At 34.9% G+C, this 21,003-nt stretch overlaps 2 protein-coding genes and 1 long non-coding RNA gene across 3 annotated transcripts; 1 reads left to right on the top strand and 2 right to left on the bottom strand.

Annotated features, from left to right (window-relative positions):
- The first annotated feature begins 894 nt into the window (after positions 1 to 894).
- LOC104884530 (probable WRKY transcription factor 40) lies at positions 895 to 4,884 on the top strand. The gene is made up of 4 exons (XM_010669209.4): positions 895 to 1,185; positions 1,377 to 1,706; positions 1,842 to 1,958; positions 4,115 to 4,884. The coding sequence occupies exons 1-4, from the start codon at positions 1,081 to 1,083 to the stop codon at positions 4,478 to 4,480; spliced, it is 918 nt and encodes a 305-aa protein (XP_010667511.1). The 5' UTR covers positions 895 to 1,080; the 3' UTR covers positions 4,481 to 4,884.
- Positions 4,885 to 8,493: 3,609 nt separating this feature from the next.
- Positions 8,494 to 9,872, bottom strand: LOC125495012 (uncharacterized). Its single transcript, XR_007271460.2, has 2 exons — positions 9,259 to 9,872; positions 8,494 to 8,722 (listed from the first exon to the last, which is right to left on the bottom strand). It is a non-coding gene; the product is annotated as an uncharacterized LOC125495012 (long non-coding RNA).
- Positions 9,873 to 20,244: 10,372 nt separating this feature from the next.
- LOC125494917 (uncharacterized) lies at positions 20,245 to 20,988 on the bottom strand. Its single transcript, XM_048638809.2, has one exon. The coding sequence runs from the start codon at positions 20,986 to 20,988 to the stop codon at positions 20,245 to 20,247; it is 744 nt and encodes a 247-aa protein (XP_048494766.2).
- Positions 20,989 to 21,003: the final 15 nt, after the last annotated feature.

Below are 21,003 nucleotides of genomic sequence, written 5' to 3'. Positions count from 1 at the left end.
ATCGGCCAGGGTTTTGGACAGAATTTTTTGGCCCGATGTCGAGCCCGACCCGACCTGTCCTGATTTTTTTTTGCTTTGGGCAGGATTTGGGCAAGCCAAAAATGACTTTGTAGTCTATTTTTTTTTGGCCCGGCCCAATTTTGGCCCGAAATAGCTGGCTTTGGGCACAAAATTTTGGTCCGGCCCGGCCCGACCAATGGGCAATTTTTTTTTGGTTGCGGCTCGGTCCAAACCTGGTCCGACACAGGATCACCCTACTCCACTTATTTAGAACACAAGGGTTATTTTATTAGGAAAGATAATTGGTCTAAAGACCAACCCCTACTAGGGTACTAGCTTGAGGACACACCTGTTTATAGATAAAAGGCTAAACAACACAGAAAAAACAATAGGCCTGAAGGGCTCACTGCCACCACAAGATTAATTCCTAACATATTATTGGGATGAAGATCTGAATTTGACAATATTTTAAAATTCTGAATGTTACTCAACCGAGCTACCACCACTTTCTAGAAATGGAGATTTGTGAAAAAAGAAGATTTTAATTTGCCAAAAAATGGGCTTTAGATGTGTCTGAAAACACCTAACTCTATGGGCTTTAAAGAGTTTTCACATCAAGATAGTAGTCTTATTGCAAGTGCAAAAAAATTACCATTAGTTACCACGTAATGATTTTTTTCCCCTCTCTCTATCTAACGGGAAAAGTAACCAGATCCCACTAGGCAAATTTTTATTGATAAAATGAAGATAATTCTAAAGAAAGAAACCAAAGTATATTTCTGCTTGACTTTCAAAACTCGTTTCAAACACGTATTTATTATCACCATCATTTTTTTTTAGAAAACATTCAAACTGGGTCCATTACATTAGGACGCAGTTTTTGTTTTAGCGCATTTTCTTTAATACTCCAAGAAACTTATGGCGTATTTACTCACGCCTTTACTAGTCAAATTTTATCAACTATATAAAGTCGTTAACAAAGTGGCTAGAACCATTCACATTTTCAGATATTTACCATCTACGCTAAATTAGTTCAAACTGGAATACTCTTTACAACTAAATTACATTATTCTTCTATAGATGGAATCATCATCTAATTGGGTTCTTGATACCTCAAATGGCTTCAATCTTAACCTTAATCTTTGCAACAATTCCGAAATCAATGACACGACAAGGGATGACGAGGTTAGTCTAGTCTATCATACTAATGAAACATTTCGTTAAGGGTCTGTTTTGTATCACTGCTCGTTTATTTTTTTTTTTCTATTTCGATATTAAACAACTTGTCTTGATTGATAACGAACAAGTCCTAATATTTGTTCATTTCTTTTGGGGATAATCTAATTAAGGTTTACGTGTTTATTGTAATACGATAGAGAAAAAGCGGGAACTTAGAAGAGGAGTTGATCAGGATGAACAAAGAGAACCAAAAGCTCACACAAATGCTAGCATCCATGTGTGAGAATTACAGTGTGTTGCAAAATCAGTTGATTGGCTTGATTAGTCCTAGATCGAAAGGGGAGAACGAGGATCAAAATCTTAAGAAAAGAAAATATATGGAAGTCATGGATTATGGAATACAGGGGAACACAGAGCATAGTTGTATCAGCTACGATGATTCATGCAAAGGATTAAGGCTCTTAAGTACCAAGCCTAAGATCACTAATAAAATGTTGATTCGGACCGAAAAATCGGATACAAGCTTGGTATGTTCATAACTTAATTAGTATTAATAGTAATCTGCTTGTTATGATTATTATAGGATTAAGAATCAGGATGATGATTATCATATTTTAATTAGTGTATATTTTTCCCTAATTTGTGGTGTTAATTATAATTAGGTGGTGAAGGATGGATATCAATGGAGAAAATATGGGCAGAAGGTTACAAGAGATAATCCATCTCCTAGAGCTTACTATAAATGTGCTAATGCTCCGGTTTGTCCAGTCAAAAAGAAGGTAAAGTCATTGCTAATTTTCTGTCATTGGGAAAAAAATTAGGGCTTTCAGTTTAAGTAAAAATCTGATTTGAAATTTTCTAACAAGAATGAAAAAGATAAAATATTCGAAATTTCTTCAATTTTGGATGATCAAACATTGAATTGTACTACATAACTACATGAATTTTTTTTTGGAATAACAACTACATAAAATTTTAGATGTAGACTGTAAATGTTTGAAGAATCCCATATGAATTTGGAAATTTTGAGATGTTTATCTCTTGAAAATCAAGAAAGTTTCTTAATTTGTACTAGTGGGTAGTACCATAATGAAGTAAAATCTTCCATTATTTGGAAGAATTCATAATCATTGAAACTAGATATTAAAACATACAATAAAATTCCATACGATATAATAGAGAAAAAAAGTTAATTAACCCATATATATTTTGAAGTAGACTTTACTGTGTAATGGATAGGAAAGCAATAAAAACACTAATATTTTAGATGTATTTCTCATGTGGAATTGTGGATAATCAACCACTGAATAATAACTTTGTCTAATACCTTAGAATTAAGATCACTATAAACGTCACCTCACATCCTTCTAAAAGTTATCTCTCGATATAAAATCTCTCGTAAAAAACAGCACGTCTTACTTAATTGTCGTTTATCTAAACAGTTATCCTTAAATCTACCTCATACTCCTTGTCCCCACACCCTACTAGTTTGATCAAATAACACAAGCCTCCAATAATTCTAGATTCCTATTGTATGACTGTCTCTAATTCTCTAATTGTCCAAATTCAAGCTACAAAAAGTCTTCAGACCTTCTTGAATCTAGCTAGGGCTCAAAGCCAATTAAGAAGTCAATGATGCCATTTCGATTCACACTTCACACCCCTTTTCTTCAATTTTCAGTTTTCCCTTACCTTTTAGATATATTTGACTTGGAATTCTAGAGTACATCTTTCCAACATCCCACGATCATGAACAATTTGACGGCATTTAAGTCAAAGGATGATGTACTAATTGTGAGTAATGTAACAGTTATTTAGCTATCTCTCCTTTGTCCGCAGCTTTTTTTGAATATTTGTGTTAAGCATCAAAAAAAGGAAAGAAAGAAAGAAAGGGAGAGTGAGGGTATAGGGAAAGTACTATCCATTATTGCAACTAGATGTTGTACTTTACTTCATTTCTTGGCTTCATAACTACCACATATATTGTTGGGTTATTCTTTAAAAGTGGACTCGAGTTTATACGAACATTAAAAGTGGACTAATAATATATTCTATAAAATTTAGACGTTTTAAAAATGCCGAAGATGGCACTAATTAAGTCCATCGTGTTCGTGCTGGGAGCATGACCTTGCACGATTACATGATGGCGTTGTGCCTAGCCAATAGCCACTTCAAGAATTGGCCAAAACCAAGGCAAGAGATGTTCCATGAGCACAATGTGACGGATCATGGTGTGCCTTCATGCCTATGAATAAAAAAACTAAACTTTATCGTGTCTTTTCATGTCAAAGTTTGTATCCATGCCATGCCATGTTTTCTTATTAAACGATGCTTAAAAAATCATCTCGTACCTTTTTTTTTGTGTTAGGTGTTTCTTGTGTTTACTACCGTTGGTCTTAAGCTTAACATGTTCCTATAAGTACTCTAAAGCAACCTTGATCTCTCGACGATAGTGTATAATCCCTCATTACATGAAGGCACAACCAATATACAAGAAGCTCTTAACATATTCCCTTTACATACACAAACATAAAAATATCATAATCTCAACAAAACTTACGGAAAAGTGAAAATCCTTAAGGCTCTGTTTGGCAACTCATTTAAGTCACCTTAAATGAGTAGGTGCTAAAAGTTTAAGTAACCTAAAATAAATAGTCATGTTTGGGGGTAAGAGTTTAAATAAAATTAATCTCAAAATTTGACTGAAATCGAGTTGCTATTAAATATAGCATCTCAATTTAAAGTGATGAAATTTTCAACTACTTTATCAATTCAGCTCCTTTCAGCTAACTTATCACTTTCAAGTTTCAACTCTATTTCAGCTTATGTTCCCAAACATAACCTAAATCATAACTGCAAGTTCCTGTCATTTATGGACATTTAAAGTCTCTAAAAACTGCTAATTTTAACAATTTGCATTGTCATGTAATATCAGGTGCAAAGAAGTGCAGATGATTCATCCATCTTGGTAGCAACATATGAAGGAGAACACAATCATCCCCAACCTAATGCAAGGGATCATTTAGATAATGTGGTGTTAAGCTCAACTTATACTGTAAATAATAACGTTATAACCTCTCCTAATAGCGTTATTCCAACCTTAAACCTTGATTTGATCAACCAAAATTCGTTCAACAATGTCGAGAAGGCGAACGACGTCGTAGATCCAACAGCATTGCAGAGATTACTGGTAGAACAAATGGCTTCTTCATTAACCAGAGATCCTTCTTTTACTTCAGCATTAGCAGCTGCCATTTCTGGAAAGATATCCCCAAGCAACTATGATGAAAGATGGTTATAAAATCTAGGAGATTTGAAAATAAATTACATCATTTTAATTATGTAGATTGTAGTTGTCAAATATGCATGGGATCTCTTATACTCCAATAGTCCAATTTATTGTGTCAAAAATTTTGTCTCTCTTCTTTTTTTCTTTCTTCTTTTTCATGGAGGGAAGGGGATAATTGGAGTGAAATCATATACAAAATAAAAAGTAAATAAAATGAGGATCGATCACAAAAAGGTTAAACAAAAATTAGAGTTTGGATTTTCTATTTCTATTGGTGTATAATGATTTTCACCCCTTTGTATCTATTTTACTATGCCATTACAAAATTGTAGTCAAATTTTGGTTATGAAAGAGTATATAATATATATATATATATATATATATATATATATATAGTTATGTGAGTTTCTGTCAAATTCGTATCAATGTATACTTTCAAGAGATGAATTTTTCATAATTTCACTAATACTATCTATTTAAAGATCGGAGACATACATTGAAAATTGTGCAAAAGTAAGGTAAAATTAGGGTTTTAATAAGTCGAATCGAGATTAAGCCTGTGTAGGCTCGGCTCAGCTCAAAAATATATAGGTAAATCCCAGTTCGGCTCGAGAAAACAAATACAAGCTCAGCTTGGCTCGAGGCACCCGATACGAGCTCAGCTTGGCTCGAGGCTCGAATCAAGCTCCAACTAATCCATATACCTTCAATGAGGTATTTAGAGTAGTCCTTAACAAAGGACAAAAACTTTATATTACATTCTCCAATCAATGTGGAACTTTATGAATTTACCTTTATTATTATTATAAAAATCAAAGGCATGAACTCAGAAAATATACTTTGTTCCTTTTACAGAGAAAATAGGCTTAAATTTTTTATTTCCAATCAATGTAGGGCGGGCAAGATCAAATTATATAAAACAAAGATCTTAATCAAAAAAAATTCCCATACATCCAATGTGAAAGAACTCATTACTTTTTGTTGCTTTTATAAAGAACATAGGTTTAAACTTTTATTTTCCAACACCAATGTAAGACAAGAATACAAGATCAAAAAGTAAAACTAGGGTAGTAACACTTTATATATGGACAAAAGAAAGATATTGTATACCCTTTAAATTATATGGAACACTTAACATTTTATATAAGGTCCTTATTTAAAGAATTGTCGAGCTTGTTCATGAGCTTTAGAGATGAGCCAAAGCTAGCACAGTCTTGGCTCGTTGAAATATCGAGCAAACTCAAGCTCGACGCTCTAACTCTCTCGAACTAGACTTTGATCGAATTTCGACCAAGCCGAACTCGAATAATTCACAGAGTAAGTGGTACAATCATAATTAAAAAGCAAAAGGAAGCATTAGTGTAGTCTAGCAAATTTGTTATTAAGTTGAGAAATTCTCATCCATAAAATCAATATGATCAATTGGATAATAAGGGACATATATCTAAAATTATAATGGAGGACATATGTCCTTTATTTCTTGGAGCTTTATGGCATCATGTCACCCATTATATATTTTTGTCCAATTCATGTGTGGGAAATGCTAAAGAGGAAATTCTAATCTAAATTTTGATAATTAATTTTTATGTTTTTCTTAATCGTAAAATAATAAATAAACTTCACATGTCAAAAAATATATAATCGAAGACATTAATGACCAAAGTTGCACAACGACAAATGTGTCTTCTCAATATGATAATGAATCTATTTAGAAAACTGAAAAAGTATTTATTCATGTAATACATATTAACATGGTCGATTCCTATTCATATTATATCATATCCATATATAATTCCGAATCTCTTATTATTATTTTTTTCTTTCTTGTGTGGTGGGATGGCCTCGCAATGTGAATTTGGTTTAATGACTTTTATTTTCATATTCTGCAACTTCTTTGGCTATTATTATAATTGGAAACCATTAAAAGCTGTCCCCTTGAATCTGGGTGACCAACTATGAATGAAGACGTAAAACCTATTGTGTTCATTCTTCATATCACATGATAAATTGCTAGTACTTGTTACTATGGTCAAATAATAAAAGATGGCGGAGAAAGTTAAAGAGCAACGACATTCACTGAACTTCCTATCGATTGAAATAACTTTATTGCTAGGGTTTCCCAGCCAACACCACCTTTGCAATTTGCATGACGTCTTCTACAAGTTTAGGTAGTTGACTACGTATGATAAATAATTGGATATAGTACTTCCCAAGGGTTTCACGTATTTGCTGCGATTTTCGTAGTTAAAATAATGATGATGTGACTTGTTAGGGTGATTTCAACTATGGACATGTGGTTTTAGCTAAATTCATTTTTTTTCAATAAAGGTAAAAAGAAAGAGGTTATGCGACTCTTTGCACAATAGGAGCTCCTATCTTATCAGTTATTACAAGGATATTATGGAGAGTAGAAGAAGTACAATCTACTATAGAAAAATGACTATCTATTAAAATGACCAATATTAGCTATCCAATTTGCTATCTTGTTTGCTTCTCAGAATACATGACGTAGGAAAAATGTTCATTTTAGCAAAATCATACATACGATCTCCTAGTACAAATTAGCTGAAATTAAGCTTAACCGAAGTGATTAATGGCATTATTTCATTTGTCCATCCTAACCAAACAATATGTTGCATTTTCAAGACAAGATACAAAAGAAATATATTGTGTTCCTGAATTCTGATTATAGTGATAAAATATTTTGCTTAAATTTGTACACAAATGCAAGCCAAAATATATTAGTGAAACATCACATAAGAAGAGTAATATGATGTGCCTAGTCCTTTCCATTTGTGCATAAATGACAATCAATAAATTTAAGCGTATACTTGTTTTTCTCTTTATTATGCAAAAAAAGAAAGTTAAAGTAAAACAAAGTCATACGTGAATTGTTTTACTTGTCTAAACCTTAGATATATTTATTTAGCATTTTTTACTAATAATACATACTTTCAATTAGGAGGAATTGGTGGTAGTGTTGGCAAACTTAGATTCAATAGTAACACAAATTTAGAGATGTATAATAGAAACTTGTCCTCCTTCTAGGTGATCATAAGAACCCAAGTACCCAACACTAATCTATTCTAGGGATAAGTGTAAAAACTAGATAATGTCCTAGGAATACTTAGATATATAATATATACAAACTTTAGTTAACTAATTTCAATTAGACCCTAACAATAATTATACACAAATTTGGGTAAAACTGTTACACCATAACTTATAGTACGGTTTAATAGCTCAAAAACCACTGCTTCTTTTGTAAAGCAACTCAAATGACGTGAAAAAGTACATGACATCAAATTCATGTCATTATTTGCTTAGTTTGTGTCATTTTTTTTGGAGTCTATTATTATATGTCATTATGTACGTATTGTTACATGCACCATAGATTTTGTTACACAATAAGCTGTGATAATATAACATGTTTTTTTTATATAGTTTTTGTTATTGCTCAATTTACCCATTAGAACGGATATTGTTAAGGCGGACCACAATCGGGTTGTACATCACAGACGATAATGTGACATGTTACATCCAAGATGCACTCATATTTATAATGCACTACTTGTTAAAACTTAAAGTGTTCATCAAGAAATTTTAGGAGGGAAACCATGAGAAATGTTATTTTTTTGCTCATTGCTCATTTAAAACCTCCAAATGAGCATAAACACATAATAAGTAAAGCTTCCAATGAACAAAAGAGAGCTTTAGGTGTACCATGCACATGGTTCACCCGGGTGTATGGTGAATGCACCCGGGAAACCATATCTAATGAGCAATGACTTCGATTTTAATATGTTACATAGATGAGTTTATAAGCCAAGTTCCTTATTACTAATACCTTTGAAGATCCTATTTGTTTATTAACATTCATAAATTTACTCCATACATCTTGCTTTTGTATTATTACTTGCAAATTTATATATATAGTGAATTAATAGAAGTGAATCTTAATAAAGTTTCAAAATTCACACTGATCATGTTATAATGTCAACAAATTAGCTTATGCAATCCATAAATTGAATTCAATGATGAACCAACATTTTCTAAACATGGTTCTTACACGGAGTAGCCGAATACATTGACTATAAAATACACAAAATCAAGTTTATGTTTCTTAATTACAAAATAAATAGAAACAAGTTCTAGCTAGTCTTCCCTTAGCTTGATTTTAAGTCTTAATGTCTTCAATTTCAGTCCAGAGTCCTCTTCACATTCCCAATGGAGAGGAAGTTTCCATCATTATTCCTGACATCACAATAATTAATTCATGAAATCGTTATAATTATTTAGAAATAACTTCGTAATAGAAAATGTCATTGCCAGCTTTTGTCCTCCATCTTATTATGATGTCACGAGTGACGTTTTTGTTCATTCGCAATAACTATTCTATATTAGAGAGATTCAAAGAAAATCTCAGTTGGTTGATGTTTCAGAGTTTTTATATTAATGCATGAAGAAGAATCTGTAGTAGTAGTATATTAATCAAGTGAAAGTATTGGGTCAGACCGTCTGACCAATACTTACTGTCAGACGGGCTGAGCCCAATACTCAAATGGCCTTAGTAAGAAAACGCAGACAATTGCCGCCCTTCTTTCCCTTTACCCCTCCCTCCTTCCCACTCAACCACCACTAACTCCGTCGCATCCCACAAACACCATTTACGCACCCATATTGAGGACTGAGATTTGCACTGATATGATAACAAGTGGAGACAATAATGGTTTATAAAATTTTAATAGACAACTATTGATAAGTCTTAAAGAGAGAGAAGAAGAGTATACAACTCCAATGGCGGATGAGTCGAATTTGACATCGGAGAGACGGCGAAACTCCACCGCTTTACGGATGACGGGTTTATTATCGGCGAGGCCGAGCTTCTTTGATATTTCTGTGATGTCCATTGATGAGATTGAGATACTAAAGAGGGTTGATTTTCGAAGTCAGAGGAGAGAGAAAAGGGAGGAAAGAATGAGGATTGAGGTTGAAGAAGGTTCATTATGGCCCCAAATATGTATGTTTTCCTTTAGTACTAAGATCACAATATTCGACAAAAAGGATAAAAAGCAAGTAATAAAAAGAATCGTTCAAAAGTTTGTGGTGATATTTGGTTGAAGAGTTCATGGAACTGAAAGATATTGGAGACTACCTGAAAACAAATGGAGACAACCTGAAAAAAAATGGAGACAACCTGAAAAGTGAGAGAAAGCAGAGGTTAGTGTTTTGTTTTCTTTTTAGTTGGTCTTTATTTTCTTTCAGTTGGACTTTCTTTTCTTTCAGTTAGACTTTTTTTTCTTTCAGTTAGACCTTTCTTTTCTTTCAGTTGGACTTTGTTTTCTTTCAGTTGGACTTTCTTTTCTTTCAGTTGGACTTTCTTTTCTTTCAGTTGGACTTTATATTCTTTCAGTTAGACTTTCTTTTCTTTCAGTTGGACCAACTGAAGAAATAATGGACTAACTGAAACAAAATGAAGACTACCTGAAGAAAAATGTAGACTACCTGAAAAAGAATAAAACCAACTGAAACCCAAGTAAGTCTAACTGAAGCACAAAACCCACTGAAAAACAAAGAAGACTAACTGAAAACAAAATGAAGACTACCTGAAAAAAAATTGGAACCACCTGAAAAAAAATGAAGACTACCTGAAAAAAAATTGGAACCACCTGAAAGTCGTCCGATCAAGATTATGGTCGGACGAGTCCGACACAATACGTTCTCATTAATCAAATGTAATATTGATTTGGTCTTACAATCATTTTGAACATGTATTGTCTTCTAGTACTATAAGGCATAAGCAAAAGGATTTATATGGAAATATTTTGGGGAGTTTTAAATTTCAGTTTGACCAAAATAACAAGTGTACAATCTCGTATGAACTGGTACGATCTCATGATAAATATGATCGGTCATTCAAGCCTCTTTTATTCTTGGTAACAAGTCCTATATATTTTCCCTTCTTTTTCCATATCATTTGCTTTTAATATTTTAATTCACTTTTTAGTTTATGTCTCATACTTTTGTACTTCATCCCTGATTCTCTATTCGAAGTGAAGTGTGGAGATGAAAAAGAAAAAAGATGGAGTATCAGACTGTCCTGTTCGTGCTTGACCTTCTAGAACAGTAGAACTAAGCATTTATTATAAATAGTCGTGAAATATTGATGATTAAAATCATTCAAAATTATAAGTACCTTAATTGTAATATATCTCACCTATTTATAATTAATTAGATAATTATATATAAATAGATTGTTCTTATCTAACATCTTGAGACATCCGTTGGCGGGGTCGCCTATCTAAATGCAATAATAGCAAAATCATTTGACGGACGGAAGCTTCAAGTAATAAAATAGTCCAGCCATAAAGAAGACTTCTGACTTATAAACAAGAAACCGATGTCACTAGTAGTTGAAAATCAAGGCAACTAATTATTACTTTATCGACTAAACATGTTATTCTGGAGAGGATCTCGCTAAAAATATGGGAAAATGGAAAGAGTAACCTATTCAATTGTTTGTCTTTAATTTTCTTATAGTAACTAAATTTGGTACAAGAGGTTCCTTTCAAAAAAAACAAAAAAATAAAAATTGGTACAAGAGGAGATCGATTCATCGAGAGATATTGTTTCCAATAAGATTAGATCAAATAAATTATCAAAAGAACGAAGGAAAGTAAATTCACACAGACTACAATGTATAATTCACATGATAATGATGATACTATATGTTGATAGGATGCTCTAAATACACCTTTAGAAGCTTTAGATGAATGAAAGAATACAAAATCTTATGCAAAACCACCTTATTATAAATTTATAATACTTCATCCGCTTCAAAAAGAATGCAACGACACTTGCGTTTTTAGAGTAAAACATTACAAATTTTGATAACGAATTTCCACCACTACATAAATAATAACAGTGTAATTAATGTGAATTCTTGTTAAATCCATGTCGATGTGCAGTTCAAAATACATTTTTTTCTTATAATTTTTCCATTTTAAAATAAATGAAACACTTATCATTTCAAGTCGTTCCAAAATAAATGAAGCGTTACTTTATTGGAAAAATTTATAGGAACAGTCCCAACTCCCAACTATGGACGTTCCGCCATTTTCGGTCCCAATTAAAGATTATTTTTTAGCGGTCCCACTATGCATCATTTTTGCCGAAATAGGTCCCAGATGACTAATTACCTGGTAAACAGGTTAAAAAAATTTCTTTTGAATTTATTAACTCGATTTCCTTCTTCTTTTTTCTCTCTCCTATCTGCTTCCACCGCACCCTAGCCCCACCCCTCCCATCCCCTCCACCCCCAACCCCTTCCTTCTCCCCTCCACCGCTGCAGCTCTCAACGCCCTCCCCCCTGCCAGCCCATCCCCCTCCCCTCCGTCGCATCCCCCTCCCCTTACCAGTATCACGAACGGAAAAGAGGAGCTCCGGAAAGCTGAAGTAACCGTCACCATCCCCCTTCGAATTACCCCTTCCCATTCTCCGGGTCTTTCTCTTTCTCGTCATTGCACCTCTCTATCTTCTTCTCTACACCTGCAGAATTTCGAAAACCATGGTTTTAGATCTCTCGCTTGAGCTGCGAAAATTCGAGGAGGGGGTAATAGGAAGGGGGGCTGCGAAACTTCGTGGAAGGGCTGCAGGATGCCGGCTGCGAGGGTTGGGGGAGACGGGAGCTGCGGGGGAGGGGGAGAGGGGTGGGGGTAGGGAAATTCGAAGGGGAGGGATGGGGCTGGGAAACCGACAGGGAGGGGTGGGGGAGGGGCTCGGCAAATCGACGGGGACGGGTGGGGATGGGCTGGCGAGGGGTGGGGTGAGGGTTGCGATGGTGGAGTGGAGGGGAGGGGGAGGGGTGGTGGTTTCCGCAGTGGAGAGAGAAAGTGTTGGTGGTGTTGGGTGGTGGGGTGATGTGTTGAGTGGTGGTCGGGGTGATGTGTTGGTGGTGGGGCCGTGGGGTGATGTTGAATTGGTGGTGGTGAAAAAAAAAAGAAAAAAAGCATTTTACCTGTTGTAGCTGGTCATTGACCTATCAATTTTTCCTACTTTATTTGATATTTACTTCTCTATATATCTCTGCTCATCACATAGATTCCTCTTTTTGTTTCTCTCTATCTCTCTACTTTCCTAAATATTTGCGCCAAAGCCCTACGTTTCATCTAAAATAGAATGGAGAAAATATTTTTTATTAATACATTAAAGATTTTTATGGTCAAAATTTTGCATTGGAGACCGTGAAACTCACATAGAGGTTGTTTGGTATGAGAAAATTTGATGTAGGAAACAGATTCAAATAAGCGTTTTCACTTTTTAGTTGTTTGGTATGAGTGGTAAGTAACATATACCGTTTACGGAGGAAAACATAAACCCCCCATTTGTTACCCTTATCAAACTAGTAGAAACAAATTATGTTTTCTTCCTCAATCATAAACCTCTCAATTGTTTTTATTCCACTAGGATACCAAACAACTACTAAAGGTAACAATTATTATTTCCATTTTCCCGGCCTCCTTATCCAAATTCTTTCCATTCCGTTTACATTGATTATACCAAATTCCCCTTATAGTATAAGTCATGACCCATTTAAGGTAATACAAGGTGACTCGTTACATTTTCTAAAGATGAGCCATTATAACTATATAGTAACCCTATTAACTTACAAAGTCCCTTTTAAGACATAAAGTACTTTATCATAATTTTATTGTAAGACAATACTACGCAATACTTGCTAAAGAAATAAAGCTTTGTATTCTCATTAGGCTCTAGTCAATCTCCCATACACTCTACATATCAATACCACACTCGGGTGAGCACTACGAAGACCAACGATTTTATCAATATATTTCTTTTCTGTCACAGAAGGCAAAGTTGGATTGGTGCAAAAATGGGGATGCAAAAACATCATTGTTTCACAAGTCCATTCAAGCCAGAACTCAGAAGATTGAAAAAGTTTGTCTATGCTATTCATGATAGTTTAGTGTGTGGAGGGAAGGTTTGGAGCAAGTGAACGACGCTTTTTTAGAATACTATAAAGACTTGATGGACACAACTATAAGTGACAGAGTCAGGATTAAAGAGGAAGTTTTTAACATTGGTCCAAAGATCACTGCTGAACATCTTGCTTACTTAGAGAGGCCTTATTCAGTTAAGGAGATAAAGGATACTATTATGTCTATTCCTGGTGATAAATCACCAGACTAGGGCCTGATAGTTTTGGTGTTTTTTTTAAAGATGCATGGCCTATCATTGGGGAAGAGTTAACTGATGCAATTTTGAATTTCTTTGGAACTGACATGTTACTTAAAGAATCGAATGCTACTATTTTGACATTGATTCCAAAAATATCATGTCATAGTAGTGTTAGTGAATTCCGCCCAATTGCATGTTGTAATGTGTTGTATAAGTCTATTATCAAAGTTATGTGTAAATAGACTTAGGAATGTTTTGCCTGATTTAGTTGAAAATCAAAGTGCATATGTGCATGAGAGATTTATTATTCATAACATAATGGTTTGTCAAGACATTATTGTGAGATGTTATGGAAGAAGCTCGGTGGCTTCTACTTGTCTCATGAAACTTGACATGAGAAAAGCTTATGACACTGTTGACTGGGACTTTCTAGAAAAGATGATGGTTGGTTTACTATTTCCTAAGAAATTTACTGTTTGTGATGACTTGTGTGAGAACTCCAAAGTTTTCATTGATGATCAACGGGTTACTTCATGGTTTTTTTTACTCAAAAAGAGGTTTGAGGTAGCTGGATCCTATTTTCCCACTCCTTTTTGTTATTTGTATGAATTATTTGACCATGGTGCTGAAAAAGGCAAGTGAACATCTAAGATTTCAATATCACCCTAGATGTAAAGCAATTAAACTAAATCATTTAGTTTTTGCTGATAATATAATCATGTGTTGTGGGGGCAATTTTCACTCTATTTACGTGATGCTTCAAGCATTGTTTCAGTTCGCTAAGTTTGAAAAGTCCAAAGAGCGCAGACTAGCCACGGAGCTTGGAAATTATTCTCCTGCTCTTCTGGTTTTTGCATAATTGAGCAGAAGTCTGAGTTTTACTCAGTAGGCACGGGGGAGGTTGATATCAAAAGAGTTACAATGCAAGATTTTATGGGTTCTCTCACTGTTCTGTCCCCTTTAAATATCTTAGGGTGCCCATATGTTTAAAACGAATCTCTGTTCCTGAATTATGTAATAATCTAGTAGAGAATGTGTTGTAGAATCAAAATTTGGAGTAACAAAAACCTCTTATATGTTGGAAGACATCAGCTTATCAACTATGTTCTGCTAAGCATGTACATGTATTGGGCTCAAATATTTGTGCTCCCTAGGAAGATTCTTCATGATATAGAGCATATTTGTAGAAACTTTCTCTGGCATAGGGTTTACTTCAGCACCAAACCTGAGAATATTGCTTGGAATACTATCTACGAGCCTAAAACAGCGGCAAGTTCAGGTGTTGAATAGAGCAGCAATTGCAAAATATGTGTGGGCCATCTCCACAAAGCAGAATAATCTTTGGATAAAGTGGATCAATGATATTTATGTGAAGAACACTGATTGGTGGCAGTACCAACCTCCAAAATTCTCAAGTTGGTACTAAAAACATGTTTGCCTTGTAAGAGATTAAATGAAAAACTACTTCACTCAGCAAGAAATTTGCAGTTGGAGTAAATTTAGCATCAAGAGGGTATATGAGAAGATGATAGGAGATAGGCATGATGTCGAATGGAACAAATTTGTCTGGAACGGAATGGCTGCACCAAAGCATTGATTTGTGTGCTTGGTTAATAATTAATGGAAGGCTGAAAACTGCAAATAGATTGTTTAGCATTGGATTGACTACTGATGCAAATTGCCAGTTTTGCAATGGTGGCATTGAAGCCATGATCACCTATTTTTCAAATGTGAATGTACGAAGAAATGCCTAGGGCTGCTTAGGGCTTGGTTTGGGATTCGAAATTCTGAAGTTAATTTTCAAAGGTTGGCTTTATTTTGGAGGAAAATTACGAGGTCTTCTTTTCAGAAGAAGGTTGTAGCTGCTGTTTATGTAGCTTTGGCTTACCCAATTTGGTGGGCTAGGAATGAGGCAATTTGGAATCATATCGCTTGGAGATCAGAAAAGATTGTACAACATATGAAAATTTTGTTTTTGGTTAGACTAAATGTAATTAGACCACAAAAGATTACAAGTCATTATAGGGGATGGTGTGATTTACTCAAATAAAGGTGATGTATAGTTTGTTGTCAGTCTTACAAGGGAGGGTCCAATCTAGTTGGTTCGTTCCTTGTTTGATTTGACTTAGTTTGTAAATTGATTTGGTGTGTTTATAATACTTACTTATTAGGAAAAAAAATTGGGATAATTAAATCAATGTATATATACATATTTACGCAGTTATCGTCCTTTAATAATCAAAAAGATAAATTATTTTGATTAAAATTATACTACAATCGATATTAAAAAAACAAAATATAACCGACTTTGATCGAATAAAGCTCTATAATAATCAAATCATAGATTAAATCATGTTTTTTTAACAATAATCGCAATAGTTCTCCTAACACATGTTTGACACGTGCTCAGGAAGAAATCAGATAAGATAGCTAAACTAAATACCTAATGCATATACAAACTGTTCGTGTTGTCCAATAATAATTATGATTTTGATTTTGTGTTGATTGTATTATGCCTAAAGAAAGACTTTCAAGAAAGATTTGACTTTTGACTTGGGCTGCTAAAGAAAAGGACAATAATAAAAGTTAGTGGGCAATCCAATTGACCCAACAACCAACAATGACTAAAACTTCCATGCTACACAACTATTCAAAAGTAATACATTAAACAATTCGGTGAACGAAGATTATTATTATTATTATTATTATTATCATTATTATTATTAAAATTACTAGAAAAAATTACTTTAAATAAGTTAATCTCTGCGTCGTCTTTTCATTTTAAGTCTATCTTTTGATTATCCCTGATTGAGATAGGCTTGTATGTTTGTTTTCTTCTATTAAGTTTTAACCTGTTTGTGACTTGTTTAGTAGGTTACTTATGATACGTCTTACAATGTCCCTTTTTCTAAAACATGCGAGGGTTGGGGTGAGACATTGTAACGCATATCATAAGTAAAACATACTAAACAAGTAACAAACAAGTTAAAACTCAATAGAAGAAAACAGATATACACATCGAACTCAATCAGGTTTAATCAAAAGATATACTTAAAATAAAAAGACCGCATAAAAATTGTGTAAGAATAGTGACTTGAATGGTGCCTTGAAGGTGTTTGGTAGAATGCGTGAAGAAGGAATGACATAAAGCTAACTTTGAATGGACATATCTCTCAATCTAGAAATGATTTTGAGGTGATTCAAAGTGGAGGTGATAGCTTATTCCGATAGCTTTCCAACGACTGGTCATATGCCCGATTTCGATAAGAAACGCAGAAGTTATAGCTGTTTTAAGTTTCGCCCGATCGGGTTGGGCGAGGAAGCCCGATCGGGCCCGCAACGGTTTTGTGGCAGCGTGTGTTTGGTCCGCCCGATGGCATCGGGCCATCTTGCCCTATCGGGCGGCAGGCCAAATTACGACACGGGCGTTCGTTGCCCGATCGGGTCCAGGAGCAAAATTCTTCGAGCGTTAAGCGCCCGATCGGGCGGCTGACCGGGTAACGCGGAAACGCGTTTTCTGAATGGGGGTATAAATATGTATTTATATCTTAGGGTTTTAGACTACGAATTAGTCTATTTTCTCTTTGTAATCTGGTTTTCCTCACATAATAAAATATTCTCCCTCTTTCTGCCGTGGATGTAGCCAAATTGGAACGTATATCTGTTGTCTGTTTTTATTGCTTTTTGCATTCATAATTTGTTTCTCTCTCACGTCCGTTATAACAAATTGAATTATTTAAAACAATTTTTTCAAATAATTATTATTTATTACTCTTCAATTTTCTTTCTTGATAAGGTAAAGGAAAAAGCAGTTCAGTTTGTTGTTCGGTGTGAAACACAACCTTTCATCAATTTGTTACTTTGTGTATGAAAGTTACCTAAAGTCGAAAAGCTTGACCATGGCCCGTTGGTCCTACGTCAGTCAACGAGCTACAAAAGTCAAGCTAAGTCGTTGTCGGAATTGAAAGTTGTATAAATTTCATTAATTGCTAACAGGGGACAAACTAGATTAAACTGCATTTATGTACTTCCTCCGTTTTAAAATAGATGGGACATTGTCTATTTTGGGGTGTTTCAAAATAGATGGGACATTGTTATTTTTTTCCTTATTTAGTAACTTTTGCCTTCTAATTTTACCATTTTACCCTTACTAACTTGTGTTATTCTTTAATCTACATCTAATAATCTGATTAATCCTAACCTAAAACTAATGATTCCCACCATTTTTAGTGACCCACCAACTACCCAATTGAATTCCCACCCACCTCTTCATCTAACCTAGGGTTCTTCATCATCATTCATCTCCCTCGTAACTTCTCATCTCCCTCATAACTGCTCATCTCCCTCACCCTCATTACTGCTCATCTCTCTATAACTTTTTCAGATCTACTCTCTCTCCCTCATTACTGCTCATCTCTCTATAACTTTTTCAGATCTACTCTCTCTCCCCTCATAACTTCGTCTTCAGATATTCTTTCTCTTCTCCTCATCTTCGTTTTTCTTTCTGTTCTTTGCAATTTTGCTTGAAAATCAATTTCTCTCTCCTAAAAAATGGTTTGTGATATCAATTTGGAACCTTTGATTGATGCGCATTTTGAAACTACGGATGAGGGAGAGGCGACGTTCATAATTGACGTCATTCGATCAATTGAAAATGGTTCTCCTTGGCCCCGTAGACTATACGATTCAGGGGCTGCTTCAAAGTGTATGGGTCCAACTGCTTGCAAAGCTCTGGGTGTTGTTCTTGAGGAAATTAAGGACATGAAGGAACCATGGTTTCCTGATGATTTATTTAGTGAGTCCTCTGAAGAAGAAGTAATTATAGATCTGGTGAGTTCCGAGGAAGATGTGAAAGAAAAAGTGGTTTTCAAAACTCCCACTTTACCCCCACTTTCTGTCTCCAAAAAACCTAATTCTGAACGCGTTACTGTTTGTGCTCTTCCTTGTATGGGTTCTGAGATGAATTACTATTCATACAACCGAAAAGGAAAGGCTAAGGTGGGTTCTTTTAAAGAAAGTGGTGGTTAGTGGGAGTAAATCGGTCATGAAATCTGGTTTAAAGAGGAAGGGGATAGTGATTGGTGGTACAGATTTGAACAAAAATTACAGTAAGGGAGGTTTGACTACTGTCCCATTGTTATCCTTATTTACTTGCGTTTTTTTTGCATGTTAATATTTTCTGTTGTTGGTTTGTGTTATTCTGTTTTAATGGTTATGTATATTTGCCTTGTGTTGGTGATCTTGAATCTGATTGGTGATGTTGAATGTTTCTTGGTGATGTTCAATGTTTGGCTTGCTGTTGGATAAGCTTGGATTGTGTTTGATACTTGTGTTCTTGGGAGCTGTTGGTTGTGTTGGCTGATTATTGGTTATGTTGAGCTTGACCTAGAGTTTAAGGGTGATGTCAAATTGATGAATGATGAGTTATGAATATAGAAAGCCTTTGTTGTGGGATTGGTTTGTTGTTGTATATTGAGTCCCCCTGTTTTTAAAATCACTCCCTAATCCATATGATGAAGGACTCACCAAAAACTTGAAGTGAGTCAATGATTTGCTCGGCATTGTGCCTTGAGGTGTTAATGATTTGAACTCCTTCATAAGTTAAAAGTCTCCCTGATGGATTATAGAAGGTCAAATGATGTCTTTACATGAGTAATTGTGATTGTGGTTCTTTGCTAATTCATAGTTATGCCTCGGTCCCTATAACTAAAAAAAACAATAACAATGGTGTAAATAAGAAACATAACTGTAAATAGAATTAGCATAATCATTGATATAAACTGCATTTACAAACCTACATTCCTCCACTACATGTACATAATTTAGGTTTGGTGTGCAGTTTAACAAAAGTTCCTACTTCAATGGCATTGTTATGTATTTACCAAATAAAACATGTTCTTTGCAAAAACTATATTCTTCCCAAAATTCACCCACTTTTAATGACTTCCTAAAAACTGTATTCTTCACAAAAAAATGCTACATACCATTCATTTTAGTCTTCATCAATGACCCCCTCACTGTCAAAGTACTCAACTTGTTCACTTTCATTTGGTAACTTCTCATTCAAATAGTGCACAGCTTCATCCACAATAACTTGATCACATTTGACAGTTTTTGGGAGAAGACCCAACCTTTCTAATCTTGCCTTCCCATGATGAGGGTTCTTGTAATTATTACCTCCTCTAACCTGTAGAATCTCAACCATAATCCACTGTAATTGTAACCATGTGTATTTCATAACACTAGGATCAAATCTGTCATATGCATCTTGCACATTTGTTATGAGCTCATCTATGTTCTTAGGAAATGTTTGATACATTAAAGCTTGTATGGCTCTAAAAAAACCCAAATCAAGAACATTTAAATCTGGGGACTGAGGTGGCTGTTGAATGAGCCTGATGTTGAACCCATTTTGAGTTGCTGCTGCCTTGAATGCCTCATCATTTCCTTGTATGTGAGGCCTAGCATTGTCCTGTTGGATGCATATATCCTTGGACATACCAGCAGGCCACTTACTCATTATAGATGGCAGTACATTCTGTATAATCATGTCTCTGATGACCTTCTGAGTGATCCTCTCAACAGCCTTTGTTCAATGTGCCCTTATCTCTGTTTTTGGTAGTGTATTTTGCTGCCACCCTCTCTACAAAAGGAAAGATGCCAAACTTGCCATCATGAATGAGATTACCTTGAGCATCATACATTGGTTTTGATACTACCCCCATAAACATAGCTTTAATTTTGAATCTCTTTGATTGGCAACATCTATATGGATCATCTTCTCTTGGCAATAAATAAAATCTCCTTGTATCTGGGTTCAAATAGAACCATTTCTCATCAATGTGTATGATGTTCTCCATGTGTATAAACTCTGCTTGTACAGTGGGTGTGCCAGGTAGAATGTGGGATAGAACCCACTTCATCCTCTCCAATTTGTGAGTCTCTGTCAAACTTGGATGGTTGCTACTTGTATGGCTTCTGAGCTTCCCCTTCTTGAGCAGTCTATAAATTGTTGAAGGAGACACTTTGAGTGCCCCAGCAAAGCATCTAACTGAAGTGCGTAAATTCAGTGGCACTGATTGGAGAAACTCCTCACTATATTCCACTGATTTCCTCCCCACAGTTCCCTTTTTCCTTGACCTGACATCAATGACATCACCCGTAACTCTTTGATTGCATGCTCTTTTCCATAATCTCTCTATTGTGTGTCTTGTAACACCATACTTATCTGCTGTCTTCTTCAATGCACCATATGGTAATACTCCGTTCTCTTCCATAATTAACAATTCATCTACAGCTCTCCTTCTCTTTTCTTGCTTCATCTCAGGTTTAATTTT

Source organism: Beta vulgaris, chromosome 2 (genome assembly GCF_026745355.1).
Source record: "Beta vulgaris subsp. vulgaris cultivar EL10 chromosome 2, EL10.2, whole genome shotgun sequence".
NCBI lineage: Eukaryota > Viridiplantae > Streptophyta > Magnoliopsida > Caryophyllales > Amaranthaceae > Beta > Beta vulgaris.
Note: the sequence above shows the minus strand (reverse complement) of the source record. Positions and strands in the feature narration are given on the sequence as shown.